Below are 14679 nucleotides of genomic sequence, written 5' to 3'. Positions count from 1 at the left end.
TACTGTTGAATGCAAACTGAGTGTAATTTACCATACTCATGGTAATTTACCACACTCAAGAGACAGCATTTGCTAGTTCACAGTAGTCATGCACCAGTTGCTGGGGTTTGTAATGCATTTCTCCAATAAAGATATTAAATCTAGAATTGCAGCTGTGATTGGGGATGAGGTTGCAATCACTACACTTGCATCTCTCACATCCCTGATGGTGGCCCTAATCCCTGCAGTTTCTCCAGGGTTGCGGCCTTGCTTTTGGTTTATAACTTGGCAGGGTTAGGAGGGCAACTCCAGAGATTTCCACTTGGCCCTTTTTAGCAGTGCCGGGGAACCAAAGGCAGATTCTGCCAGCTACTGAGAACTAATTTCACAATAAATTTTACGATGGGCCCTGGTCATATAGCTCGGTTGGTTGGAGCATTATCCCAAAGCACAGAGGTTGCTGGTTTGATCATCGGTCGGGGCACATACAGGAATGGCTCGATGTTTCTCTCTCTCTCTCTCTCTCTCTCACTCTCTCCCCCTCTTCCTCTCTCTTGCTGAAATCAATAAATAAATAATTTAAAAAAGATTTTGCAACGGGGGAAATAACCACAGCACAAATCTGAGGGCTTCAGGACTGTGGCCTTTAATCTCTAAAGTCCTTTGGTGCTAATTGGTCTTCATGGGTCTAGTATTCAAATTAACCTCTGAAGCTTCAGTGAATTTGCAGTGTCATTTTAGCAAAGTGGGAGCTATGTTTCCCAGAACTCTCTTTCCTGCAGTCCTGACTCAATGGGGGCCATGAGTGACATTTTGGGCAAGACTTGGAGAGTAGAAGTAAGACAGGAGTTGTATCCTTTACCCGCAACGAAAGTTGGTGCGGGGCCCCCAGCAGCAGCCACAGCTTGCTCACGATGACTCTCACTTGCGAGCTACCTTGTTGCCTGGGCAGCAACTGGGTCCACCGTTCCTTCGGCTTTCACCAGATCCTCCAACTTCTGTCACTTCCGTTCCAGGTGTGTGTCTAGCTCTCTGAGAGTGTGCCAGCTTCTCATGAAGGTTGCTTCTCCTGTGTGCTGTGACTGGGAACCGAACCCAGGACGTCCGTACGCCGAGCCGAAGCTCTATCCCCTGAGCCACCAGCCAGGGCTCAAATAAATCTTTATCTACAAAAACAGGTGGTGGGCCAGATTTGGCTTCTAGTTTGTCAATCCCTGGTGCAGATGAACCACAAAACAATAAATCAACCTCTGATATAGTGTTTGTTGATTGGTAATTTAACTATTCCCACTATGGCCGATTTCACACCACCAATGTAAGGTCACCGAATACTGTTCAGACGAGATGTGTGTAAGTAGCACACAATTCTGTAGGATTCCCACCAGACACAAACAATAGATATAAGAACATAAATAAAAATAAAATCTAGTAAACTAATTAGGAAGTAATAAGGTGTATTTACCTTTGTTATTAATATAATTGATTTAATGGGAAGTTTATATACTTTAATAATATAACTTAAATTTTTGTCATATAATTTAATTGTGTTTAACAACTGGCTGGTAAAATTCAGCTTTAAAGAGTTAGCAAGGCCCTGGCCGGTTGGCTCAGCGGTAGAGCGTCGGCCTAGCGTGCGGAGGACCCGGGTTTGATTCCCGGCCAGGGCACACAGGAGAAGCGCCCATTTGCTTCTCCACCCCTCCGCCATGCTTTCCTCTCTGTCTCTCTCTTCCCCTCCCGCAGCCGAGGCTCCATTGGAGCAAAGATGGCCCGGGCGCGCTGGGGATGGCTCTGTGGCCTCTGCCTCAGGCGCTAGAGTGGCTCTGGTCGCAACATGGCGACACCCAGGATGGGCAAAGCATCGCCCCCTGGTGGGCAGAGCATCGCCCCTGGTGGGCGTGCCAGGTAGATCCCGGTCGGGCGCATGCGGGAGTCTGTCTGACTGTCTCTCCCTGTTTCCAGCTTCAGAAAAATGGAAAAAAAAAAAGAAAAAAGAAAAAAAAAAAAAGAGTTAGCAAGATGCAGACCTGACACACCATTGCATTCAGGGAATAGTGCGAAATCCAGTGGCTGGAACCCAGTAGGGAGTGGGGGGACAATGAGAAGTGTGGCTGAAGGGTTTTCGGGAGGATCAGGCTAGGCTGGGCCTTGTGGGCCTGGTAAGGTAGGGCGTGTTTCAAACAAGGGAGTGACAGAACCAGAGGGCTTCAAGAAGAAGCACTGTGTGCCTGACCAGGCGGTGGCGCAGTGGATAGAGGGTCAGACTGGGACGCAGAGGACCCAGGTTCAAAACCCAGAGGTCCCCAGCTTGAGTGTGGGGACCCAAGGTCGCTGGCTTGAGCAAGGGGTCACTTGGTCTACTGTACCCCCCCCCCCCCGTCAAGGCACATATGAGAAAGCAATGAACAACTAAGGTGCCACAACAAAGAACTGATGCTTCTCATCTTTGTCCCTCTCTGTCTCTTTCTGTCCTGTCACAAAAAAAAAAAAAAAAAAAAAGAAGCGCTGTGCATACCGAGAGGAGATTGCGTTTGCTGTGGGAAGCCTGAGGCAGGTAGGTCAGTTAGGAATATGTTGATGTAACCAATAGAGAAACTCTTAGGGCTCAGACTAAGCCAGATGGGGGGAAAGAGAGGTGGCATATGCTAGTTATTCAGGAGCCAGGATGTAAAGGACATAGTGACAGGTAGGTGGTGCTGTGGAAAGGGTGAGGAAGACATTAAAGAGACACCAAGAATTGGGGCTGAGTATCTGCTTGAAATGGGGAAGCCAGTCCCTGAAACTGAGAGCACTGGAGGAGCTGGTTTAGGCAGAAGATGGGATGTTTGATTTTGAACACAGTGCATTTGACAAGGCTGGAGAACACCAGGAAGGGAGCTCCGGATTGGAGACCCAGTTGGGACAGAAGACCCAGGATCTTGCCTCCTATAGCTCCAGCTCATGGGAGTGTCCTCATGCCTGTCTCTGGTCTGGCTCTAAGCCACCTCTGGAAGCCACATCCCCTCGCTGGGACTTAGTCTCCCCATTTGTAATGGGGTGTTAGGCTCTGATGCCTGTGCCTTGCCTGGGTGTTGTGAAAATCCCATGAGATTGGGGGTGGGGATGGAGTGGGGATGGAGGCGGCTGTTCCTGCCCCATCCTTTGCCCACTGGACTGTGCCAGGGAGCTCTTGGGAAGGAGAGGGCTGGCTGGCTGGGGGCTTCAGATTCATGCAATCCCGCTGGTTCACAGGAGCTAATCTCAGGTCTACAAACAAGATTGAGAAAGGAGCCACCGCTCACCCCCCCCCTTTCCCCTCCATCCTCTCGTCTGGATGGCCGGCAGCCTTGCTCAGGTGTTCCTGCCCTTCAGTCCCCTTTCCACTAGGACCTCCTGGGAAGCTGCCCAGTTGTGTTGGCAGATCCCCACATTCTGCTCTGTGCCTGCCTTCCCTTCCCTACCTTTGCCTCTTCCTCGCACTCCAGCCACTCTCAGGGGCTTTTCTAAGACCGCTCTTTCAAATGCGCTGCAGGGGTTGCTGGGGCGTGTGAGGGGTAGGACAGGTCTTCCAGTGGTGGAAACTGGGGCTTGCATGTCGTTTCCGTCCTAGCTCAGCTTCTCCTGCTGGGTGAGCCTGGGCATTCCACCTCCTTTGTACCTCATTGTCCCCTTCTGTGAAAGAGGTACAGGAATAACACGTATCTCACCAGGTTGTTGTAAGACTCAAGCACAGAGAAAAACACCTAGCACAGAGCAAGTGATTAATAAATATTAGCTATTGTCATTGCTCTCATTGATGTGCCTTTGAGCAAAGTAGGAAGAGGCACCCTTGCCTCAAAATGCTTTATTCCACTTGCTGGAAAACTCGTGGAGTCAATGTGCCAATCCTTAACATCTACAACATGAAGGGTGTCGGTCCAGAGGAGCCCTGACAACATGAGTTTGGGGAACATTTCCATGTGCCAGGTACTGTGTTAGGTGCCGTATGTCGACTACTGTTCACTGCCCAGGAAGAAAATGGTTCAGTTCAAAGGCTCAAGGGCTAAGACCAAGGCCATGTAACCAGCAGGTGGTGGCAGAGACAGGGTTTGAACTCCAAAGCACTTATGGAGGTAATTGCCTCCATCAAGTCATCACCCTGGCTGCTACTTACACATCTGTCTGAGACATTAGTGTGAGCTCCTCCAGGCAGGGACCATGTTTCACCCGCTACCGGAGCCCTGGGAACGTGTATAGTGGGCACCGAGTGAGCAGTATCACACGTGTGTTGATGGAGGGAGACCCTCTGCAGGGCACTGAGTCTCGGGGCTAGACCCTGTTCCCGCGGGTTGTGGCTGAGGCTGGAGATGTTTGGGCCCAGGCGTCCCAGAGGCGTCCCTGCTCAGCCACCGAAGGCTCATATTTAATTCGGGGCCTACTTAGGGTCTGTCCTTGCTCCTACATCAAACAGAGAAACGGTCTCGCAGGGCCTGATGTTTCCAGTCAGTCCCTGAATCTGGATTTTTCTGAGTCCAGAGTTGTGCTGGCTGCTCAGGTGGGGCAGGTGTGTAAAGGAGAGCCCGCCTGCCTGAGGGTCAGGGAAAGCAGGAGAGGCCTGTCAGGGCAAATCTTAAAGGCAGGTTGGAGCTTTCCAGGAGAACCCAGAGCAAGATGAAGGCTGTTCCTGGCAAAGATATGACCTGAGCTAGGGCTACAGACAGGGAGTAGGACAGCGGCAGCTACCTTCTTGGCCTGGAGCCACAGTATGCTTGTCTTTGGGTAGATGACTTTGATTCTAGTACAATTCTTTACTGCTATTTAATGCCGGAAACCTAATTATGTATTTGCATATCTATAATTATTGCCTTTTTGCCTCTCCAGAGCTGCACTGCTAAAAAGTGGGGTGCTATCAAAATAGCCCCCTTTTCAGGCCCAGGAGTTTCTTACAACCTGTCAACCAACCACTGTAGTCTCCATTGCTCAAACAGGCCAATGACTGTCTCGGTGGAAAATGAGGAGCTGCTAGCAATGTCCTGGTTTCTCCACTTGACATTCTTTTGGGGGAAGGCCAGGGGGTCAGCCTAGCCTAGAGCATTTATTCCCATAGCCCTCTGATAGCACTTAGGAGCACAGACTCTGAAGCTACAGTCTGGGATCAAACCTTAGTAGCCACTTTTTAGCTGTGTAACCCTGTCAGATAACCTCTCCAAGTTTGTTCCCTCACCCATAAAATGATAACTATCTTCTAAGTTTAAAAATATATAAATCCTTTAAATGATGGCTGGCACATAGTAGAGCATGTTAGCTATATTTACTTGTCCAGATATGTTAATATAGCTGTACATTGTAAAGTAGAAAAGTAACAGAAGTCCTGGTTATCTGCTACTCTTTTTTCTTTTCTTTAAACGGGAGAGACAGACACAGACAGGAAGGGAGAGAGATGAGAGGCATCAACTCGTAGTTGCAATACTTCAGTTGTTAATTGATTGTTTCTCATATGTGCCTTGACAGGGGCAGTGGGGCTCTAGCAGAACCAGTGACCCCTTGTTCAGGCCAGCGACCACGGGGTCTTGTCATGATCACAGACTCAAGCCAGCAACCCCGTGCTCAAGTCGGCAACCTCGGTATTTTGAACCTGGGTCCTCAGCGTCCCAGGTCAACGCTCTATCCACTGTGCCACCACCTGGTCAGGCTCTGCTAGTCTTAAGAGAGGTTTCATTTGAAGGTGCTGGGTGTCTTACTGTGCTAAAGGACATTAGAGGCAGAGAATGATCCTCATTTGAGTCATCAGATCTGTCTTCTCCTTGCGGGGAAGGAAGGCCAGTAGTGAAGTTGGTGATTCAAAAGGGGAGGTAAAATACTGAGTTCAGACTTCCTCACTTGGAATGATCCTTCTTCCGGCCTCCGCTCTAACCCCCTGCAGTCCATCCTCTTTGTTTACCATCCGCTCCAGTTTCAATGTTTCTCCACGAGCTCCAAGAAGAGAAAGGCTCTAGTTGCTTTGTTCACCTGTGTCCCCAAGTTACAGAGATGATGCTCAGTAAATGTTGCTGAACTGAATTAAAATGATTTAGATTTTCTCAGAGGAGTATGAGTGGGGCTGAGGTGGCTCAGTTGATCGAGGGTCAATGACAGCGGTGAGCCTTTGCAAGGAGCAGTGGAGGAACTTGATGGAGGCTGGGTCCTGATCCTCATGGTGCCCACAGCTATTCTTGGGCTTCTGCCTCATCCTCAAATGTGGGGGATCTCACTTTCAATGACTTACATACGACTTGCACATTTTAAAGATATTTTATTAAAAAAAGAAAAACCAAACGAACAAAAAACCCAATCCAAGAACTCGGTTCTGGGAGTCTGGGAGCAGCTTAGGTCTGTGGCAAGGGTGGAACCTGGAAGAGGGATGGTGTGGGGACCTCTGACCCCTGTGAAGAAGAGCTAGGGCCCCGAGAGGCTGGCAGGCAGGGCCCCTCTCTGCGGCCTGGGCTCATCCGCTTAGAAAAGACTAATGGGACTCAAACCCCAGGAAAAGGCAGAAAAGGAGTCCTGGACATGCCTCAGACCTCTTGTAAGTCACCAATCAGTTAGGAAGGAGAGGATGGCCCAGCCGATCGGGCCTATCAGCACCCTCCCCAAAAGCGGGAGGCGGGATCAGATAGAGAGATATACGCCCAAGTACAGCGTGGTGCTTAAGCCCCTCAAAGTAGGGGACCTGATAAGGCAGGCCCTGTAGGCAGCCCCAGGCTGGGCTCCCGGAGCTCAGTGGCCCTGGAGGCGGCGGGGCAGTGCCCGGATGGGCCGAGGTGGGGGATTGTCTAGGACTGGTTCTGGCCGGATCCGCACACCGACCCGGCGCTTCTGCTTGCGCAGCAGGTAGTTGGAGTACTGTACCTCGGGCATGGCCAGCTTGAGGCAGGCTTCAGTGGCCGGGCCAGTGCCACCATTGGGCAGGTCGTAGCCCATGATGTCCACCTTGCGGCTGGGCTGCCATGGCTGCAGTTGCTTGGTGCGGATCTGCGCGGCGGGCCGCAGCACCGGCTCATCGCCGAAGCAGTGCCGCAGCAGGCGCTCGCGGGCCTCGCGCAGCTCGCGCGCCTCCCGCTCCACGCAGGCACGGCCGGCGCGCGCCACGCGGCGCCAGAAGGTGGCATTGAAGTGGTCGTAGAGGCCGGCGTCGAGTGCGTTCCAGGCTCGCGCGGCCCGAGCCAGCGCCGCGGGAATGGCGGCCAGGCGCGAGGTGGCGGCGCGCGCGTTGAGCTTGGCATAGAGCACGTCCTCCAGGTCCCAGGCCAGCAGGCGCCGCAGCAGCACGAGCGACTCGTCGAAGTACTCGGCTATCATGACCAGCGAGAAGACCTCCTCCACCTGGCGGATGAGGCCCGCCAGGTAGGCGGCGTCCTCGCGCGGGCTGCGCTCGTTGTCGCCGCCCAGGTCGTAGGCCAGCGTGTTGTGCGCAAACATGGCGAAGTGCTCGCCCGCGCGGTAGTAGGCCTCTGGCGCGCGCAGGAAGGCCTCGAGCGACGCGTTGGGCACACGCCGGAAGGCTGGGCAGTACTGGTTGTAATAGCTAAAGAGCGACTCGAACATGGCAGCGGGCTCGCGCAGAATGGTGATGTAAATGGTGCCCGGGGGCATGAGGTGCTCGAGCTCCACACGGTCGAAGCGCAGGTGGCTGGCCAGCATGTGGGGCGGCCGTGTGGCCGGGTGCACGAAGTGCGCCGAGAAGTTGCGAGGGTAGCAGAACTGGTGCTCGCAGCTCGGGTGTGGCAGGGCCACCGTCAGGTTGTGGCGCTCTGCGAAGCGGAACAGGATGTTTTGCACTGTAGTGCCCGCAGTCTTATGTGTCTTCAGGAAGGCCACCGTCATGTGCTTGGGTCGCGGCGGGGAGTCCCGCAGAGGCGGGCAGCTCAGAGGGAACAGCTTAGGGTACCTGCAGGGTCCAGGGAGGAGGGTGTGAGAGGTGTGCCGCTTGCCCCATGCCCCTTCCCAAGCATAGTGGGGTGGGCTACAGAATGGCCCGTTTTGGGCTTTACCCACAGAGCAGGAGAGGGTTATGGTAGGCGGCCTTTAAGATGACCCACGTGATCCCTGCTGGCCTCCTGGTATTCATGCTCTTGTTTATTTCCTTCCCCTTGAGTATGGGCGGGACTTATTGATGCCTCTAAGGAATAGAATAGGGTAGAAATGATGGATGTCACTTATGAGATTCCATTATAAAAAGACTATGGCTTCTATCTCGGTGTCTTTCTCTAGGATAACACATGCAGGGGAAAGCGAACTGCCATCCTCATAGTGTGAGCAGCACTATGTGGAGGTACCATGTGGCAACAGTTCCCAAGGAATTAGGCCTTCAGTCTATCATAATGCTTGAAGAACTGAAGTTTGCCAAATAACTACTTGAGTGAGCTGGGAAGGGGAGCCCTTCCAATCAGACCTTCCGATGAGTTGGCAGCCCATGAGACCTTGAGCCAGCTAAGCCCCACCTGGATTCCTGATTATTATCACACAGAAGTGAGATAATAAATGTTTGATGTACTCAGCTGCTAAATTTTGAGGTGATTTGGTTACACAGAAATAGCTAACTAGTACAGGAACAACGGCCCATGGAGATCCTTGAGGAATTCCACTCTACAAATGTAGAAACTGAGGACCAGAAGGAGAAAAATCATTTACATAAGTCTGGCAACCCATACAAAGTCTCCAAATCCTCTTGCTCTCTGTCTTCTTGTTCATTTTTATTTATTTACTGGCTCCTCACCTTGTGGACAAGTGACTTGGGCTTTGAGGCTACCCATTTGTTATATGATTCGGTTAAGACTTCTGGAGCTTTATTTACTCATTCATTCAGCCAATATTTTTTTTAGCATATCCTGTGTGCCAGACACTGTTCTAGGCTCAAGAAATATGATAGTATAAGAAGCAGATAATACTCCTAGTCCTCAGGAAGGTTTCATTTCTGCTTCCTCGTTCCTGAAAAAGGGCATTTGGGATTACAGATAACCCGTAAGCTCTCTCCAGACTTTGAGGCACTCTCTTGTTTCTTTTCCCCTATCCTAATCATAATGTGATGAGGACAACTTTAAGCAGCTTTGAGAACACCATTGAGATTTCCTATCGGTGGCCAATTTTGGCTCAGGATAATGTCTACACAGACGCCCATTTAAAGACCAGCAAATCATCCGGCAAAGGGGATTGGGCCCACTCACCATTCTCCAGGGCATACCATATAGAAAACGGGCAAAGTTGAGGCCCTGAGGGGTGCAGGGATTTGTTGGGCTCACCCGTGAGCCAGGGGTAGGGTCAGAGCTCCTGTTAGGCACCACATGATATCCTGTGTCCGGGTGACTAGCTGGGACACACATATCATCAGTTCTATTTTATGTTGAGGAAACTGGGGCTCAGAGGAGGGGACTTTCCCAGCACAACAGAAGTAGTGAGAAGCTGTCTGCAGTCCTTTGGAGAGGCACCTGAATGTGATGCCATGCAAAGGACTTTGGCTGGATCAGAGTCCCAGTCACTGACTGGCTCTATTACTTGAAGCAAGTCACTCAGCCATTTCAGTGAAGATCAGTCCTTGCCCTGGGAGGCTGTGTGGATCTAAAGAGACATAGGGAAAGCACTTTCTGTGAAGAGAGAAGGAACAAAGCCCAGCAGACGACTGGCTCTTTTGACAGGTGCAGGGGATGGGAAGACGCCCTCTCAGTTCTGGTGCTAACCGCCCTTCCCCTGGGCCCCACCCCCTCACCGAGGCCCCAACTCCTTACCAGCTAAGTTGTGTCCCTTGGTGGATGAGGAGGCTCAAGGTGCTGCATCCTAGCACCAGCAGCAGGACTTTCCTGCGGCTCATCATCTTGGTGGCCTGCTGCAGGCGCTGGAGGCTGGGTGCCATGATGGGTTGCCCAGCCCTGAACTGGCCAGGGTCTTGCTATCCGGGATGCCCTTTACTGGCACTCATGGGGGCTCCTGAGGCTCTGGTAGCAGGGCCAGTGCTCCTGAGAGGCCTGGCAGGAGAAGGAGGCAAACAGGTTTGTAGTGGGCAGAGGAGATGGGCTCCGAGCCCCAGCAGACTGCTGCAAAGGAGAGCTCCCAAGAGTGGGGTGAGCAGAGAGGCCAGGGAAGATCAGATTCCTCCCTCCCGCCACCAAGACCCTATCTCCACTCTGCTCCAGATAACTTGGTCTTGGGTGGAATTACAGGCTCTGGGCTGTGACCAGCCCTTCAGGCTACAGCCACTCCCTTACGCCCTGTCTGCTCTGCCTGCCCCTAATTTGTCTTTGTCTTCTGGCCATTTGTATCTGTCTCCCCAATAGAGTTGCCTTGGCACCAAGGCTTGGCTCAGAGCACAGAAGTGTCACCTCAAGGTTTCCCCTCCTCCAGGACTCCTTACCTGATGGCTTCAGACAAGGGCTGGTCATGATGCTCCAAAAACTGGGCTCAAAAACACCGACCAGACCTTTACCTTCTCAAAACTCTGACATAAGGGGTCAAAACTGTAGGCTTACTACGTGTACTGTCTTAATCCTGTTTAACACCTCAACCCTAACAGGTATTATTCCACCTTACAGACAAGGAAGCTGCAGCTGTAGAAGGCGATGCCCCTTGTCTGGGCCACACAGCTGGTACTAGCAGAATCTGGGATCAGATCTGCTCTTTCTGTTTCAGAGTCTATGCCCTTAGACAGGAGTGCTGCTTCCGCAGAGAACCAGTTTCCCCGCCTGCCCCGGACCCTGGCACTGCTGCGTGCTTCTGAGCCCTGAGCCCACCTAGCTGTGCTTCTGCGTGGGAGCCCCACACCAGCACATCCATGAGAGAAAGAAAGGAAGGACTTGAGATCCTGGAACCCTATCTGGATTCCATCCCGACACCTGAAACCCCGGCCGCCCCATCGGCTCACTCTCCAGTGAGAGGTGCTTGCCGCAGCAGCGGCAGCGGTGGACGGCAGTCTGGGAGGGGGGTGGAGGGATGGGGAATGCGGAGGGGCTCCTGTTTACTGCCCCGCTGAGAACCTCTGGGAGCAGGTGGGCCTGCATCCCAGGTGAGTGGCCGGTATAAGAGGCAGAAGGGCTTGCTTTCTGGCCAGTCACCTGTCCCCACAAATGAATGCCTTGGCTCCAGGGCACCCCAGCCTTGGCAGTGCCAATGGAAAGTCAGCTTCAGTAGCAACTGCCTGTCCCCTAGCTAGGGGGGGGTCTCTGCTCCAGGGGCCTCAGTCTCCAGATTCTGGTTCAGCTTCTGCCACACACACACCCCTCTCCAAAGGGGTGGGGGAGCCTGGGACCTTCTGGGCATGTGCATGTGCAGAACTAGGACACCTGGGTCCCAGGAGGGGTGAGGTAATGTGAAAACTCTTTTGACCATCACCTTCCCTGGGGGCCCTGGGCTTCCAATCCCTCTTCTTCCCCTCACCCCAATTAATCCTGGATTACATTTAAACCTGTTTGGGTGGAAAGAGGTCCGGGTTCCGGCCTTGCCTTCTCTCCGGGCCCCATCACCTTGTTTCCTCCTCCAGCTTGCAAACAGACTTAATCTGCCTGGAGCCAAGGGGGGTGAGGGTCCAACCACAGAGGACAGCCAAGGGCAGAGCCGAGGACGTCCACCCCCTCCAGGTCTTTTCAAGGATTGCTGGGGCAGCGGAGGGCTGGCGGTGTCTGGGTGGGCAGCCTGCGGGGGGACATCAGAGCCAGTGGCCCTCTCAGGATGTAGGACTTCTTCCCTTTGTCATTTATCCTGCCTAGAGGACTCGGTGCCCGGACAGGAGTTTCCCAAAAGGCCGAAGTAGGGGGCCAACCTATTCCCATCTTTGCTAAACTCACTGAAACCCTATTTTTCAGAGGACTCTCGGTCAGCCAAAGACATCAAGCCTGGAGGGAACTACGGTGGAATTTCCCCTGGGGGATGCTTCAACCACACAGAAGGGTGATGGAGTGCTTGGTAGCCACCTCCATCCCACTCCCCTCAGCCCCGGGGAGCCAGCTGGCCAGACCCCAGTAGGAGGTGCACTTGGAACCGGTCAGCACAGGAATCCCCCAGGCACCAGTTTCTGCTTGGCCATCGTCAATGATGTGTCGCTCATTACATTCAGATACAGCCTGGTCTATTTCTGAACAGCTTTGGCTATTTAAAAGTTCTTTCTGGGACAGCTAGGATCCTCAGCTTGTCCTCTTCCACCTTCCACTCTGCATGGTTGCTAGCACTACCTTCCTAGACCACAGGGACCATTTCTCTCCGTGACAGAACTTGGGGTGTTTGAAAGCAGAACCCTGTCTCCTCTGGGTGTGCATTTGGCTAGGATAAACATTCCAGGTCCCGATGGGTGCTGCTCACACTGGAGGCGGCCTCCCTTCCTTAGGCAAGTTCACTCCTTAGTGCCTCTTCTGGAGATGGAGTAGGGGCTCTGGCACCTGGGAGGGGCTGCGTTTCCCTCTGGGGTCCCCAGGCCAGTACGGGGTGGATCTGCTGGGGCCAGGGCTTGGCTCCTGCCCCTAAGTGCGTCCCACCACTTCCCTGTTGCTCCTGTGTCTTCTTCGTGAAGAGAGCTTCTCTCAAGCATTCCAGACAGGTCAGTGTGCCTACCTTCATCAGAATATCAGTGCTAATTTTAATCAGAACAATCTATCTCGGGCTACTATTGCCTGGTTTTGCAAATTGCTTTCCTTTCTCCAGGGCAACCGAGAAGAAATGGAATAACTAACTAGCGAGAGAGCTCTGCAAACTGGCCCGAACGCCCACCCACTCCCAAACGAGTCCCTTTCTCTCCCCTCCAAGCTCTAGGGCTGATGTTGGTGCAGTTTTTAGAGGAGGGTGCCCTGGCCTGGACCACCTGGACCTGACTGTTGGCTATCTTAGAGACTCCATCCTTACTTGAGGATGGCACAGCCCAGTGGACAGGGAAACTGCCCAGGGCACTAGAGAGGAAGGGGCCAAAGGCTGAGGAGGCTGCCAATGAGTGTCCCAGGAGATCAAATGTCTTTTACCTCCCTCCTTCCTTTCTCTCCCTGCTTGCGCAAGGTCCCTCCAACCCCCTTTCCCTGTCATCCACCCCCACGTCATCCCTGCCTTTGAATTCCCCTCTCCTCTTCTCTCCATCACTGCCCACCTCCCCCCACCCCCATTCCCTCAGTTTTATCCCAACCTCCCCCAGGGATCCGTCACCAGGATCTGATTCACCATAGGGGACAGGCCAAAACCGCCCTCTCCCCCAATCCTCTCCTGCTCCCTATGGGGCAGGGTGCCCCCCTCTTCATGTTCTCTAGGCACTGGGCCCCCAGGACACTCTCCCGCCTACCCTTTGTCCCCCATCCTGGTCCCGTCCACCCTGCCCCCCAGCCCCAGGTTGGCTACCGCAGTACTCACGCGCCGGCTCTGCCTCCAACCCGGGTAGCTGGTGATTGCCGCCACCTCCCAACCCTTCTCCTGAAATCCACTGCGAGTCTGAGGGCGCCGGGGCCGTGTGCACCAAGTACCCGCGGCTCGCCTCTCCGTGCCTTGATGGGATCAGGTGGCGGCGTCTGCTGGGCTTCGCTGCTCTCCGCTCTGCCCGCTGCCCGCCCCCCATCTCACACTGGAGGCGGGGCGGGGGCGGGGGCCCAGCGGCAGTGCAGGGGAGGGGGAGGAGAGTGGGTAGAGGAGGGGGTAGCCCTGACTCTCATGCAGCCGATGAACATTCTCCGGGTGGCATCTTCAGATGCGGGCATCTTCCCCCTGGCAATATTGCTGAGTCCGGACACCAATGTGGCCAGTTCCCTGCCCCGACTCTACAGAATGGGAAACTGAGGTCCCAAAGATAACCGGATACTCCGGTACTGCTGGACATTCCTGGGCCTCACTGGTCATCCTTGGGCCGGGGGTTCCTGGGGAATTAAGACACGGGTCCATTTACAAGCACCCACATGCTCCTCTCCTTTTCTTCTCTTTCTACCTCCAGCCAAAAACACAGCTCCAGCGCTGGGTCTGGTCCCACCTGCCCTCACACCCCTGGGGACCCCTTCTCCTCCAGCCCCCAAGGCAACCCCTTGCTGCTGACCCACTCTCACTCTCCACCAGAACCTCAGCCCCACGCTCTTCTGATCGGAGCCTCCGTGGGCCTGGGACCCCTGCCCAGGCACTTTGTGGGGGTCTGTTTGCTTCCACCTGTCTGATGGGGAGCTGTCCTGAGAGTGCAGAGATGATATATGTGAACGTTCTATGGGAGCTCTTGTGTGTGGGGGTTAGTCTTGAACTTTCTACTGCCAATTTAGTCCTTAGCTCCTACCACGGGGGGGGGGGGGCAGGGGCTGGGCAGCCGCACTTCCCAGTCACACCAGAAATCAAGAGTCCCACATTTGGTTCTGTGGGTCATGTGGACCCTGCTTTCTCCTGCCCTTGGGGCCTGGTATGGCGAGGATCCTGGTGCTGAGGCAGCCATCCAGAGCTGGCACTGGAAGGAACCGGATTCCATTCTATTTTTATTTTTGTTGGTTATTTTTATTCTTTTTTTTTTTTACTTCTGGATTCCATTCTAGACCTGTACAGGTAGGTATTATGTAAAGGTCCTTGTTAAGGAGAAGGGAGTGGGGACACTCAGAGTCAGAACTGATTGTGGTCCCAGTCTAGCTTGGCTTCCTCTATGAACAATGAGGGTCTGACCCTATCTGGTTCCAGGGCTGTTAGGATAAAATGGGGCCCCACTTGGGATGTCACTTTCTAGCCTAAGCTACACTACCTCCTCACCCATCAGCCCTTCGTTTCTCCTGCTTCAGAGACCCC

The 14679-nt window shown here is 53.5% G+C and overlaps 1 protein-coding gene across 3 annotated transcripts; it reads right to left on the bottom strand.

Annotated features, from left to right (window-relative positions):
* Positions 1-6283: 6283 nt before the first annotated feature.
* On the bottom strand, positions 6284-13427 carry GAL3ST3 (galactose-3-O-sulfotransferase 3). 3 transcript variants are annotated; one of them, XM_066354863.1, is made up of 3 exons: positions 13288-13427; positions 9699-9935; positions 6284-7864 (listed from the first exon to the last, which is right to left on the bottom strand). In XM_066354863.1, the coding sequence occupies exons 2-3, from the start codon at positions 9821-9823 to the stop codon at positions 6694-6696; spliced, it is 1296 nt and encodes a 431-aa protein (XP_066210960.1). In that variant the 5' UTR covers positions 9824-9935; positions 13288-13427; the 3' UTR covers positions 6284-6693. The 3 variants fall into 3 exon arrangements, with proteins under 3 accessions (XP_066210960.1, XP_066211133.1, XP_066211046.1); XM_066355036.1 differs by lacking the exon at positions 13288-13427 and adding an exon at positions 7972-8095 and having other exon boundaries at positions 9699-9781; XM_066354949.1 differs by lacking the exon at positions 13288-13427 and having other exon boundaries at positions 9699-10016.
* Positions 13428-14679: the final 1252 nt, after the last annotated feature.

This window comes from Saccopteryx leptura, chromosome 1, assembly GCF_036850995.1.
Source record: "Saccopteryx leptura isolate mSacLep1 chromosome 1, mSacLep1_pri_phased_curated, whole genome shotgun sequence".
In the NCBI taxonomy this organism is placed as follows: Eukaryota; Metazoa; Chordata; class Mammalia; order Chiroptera; family Emballonuridae; genus Saccopteryx; species Saccopteryx leptura.
Note: the sequence above shows the minus strand (reverse complement) of the source record. Positions and strands in the feature narration are given on the sequence as shown.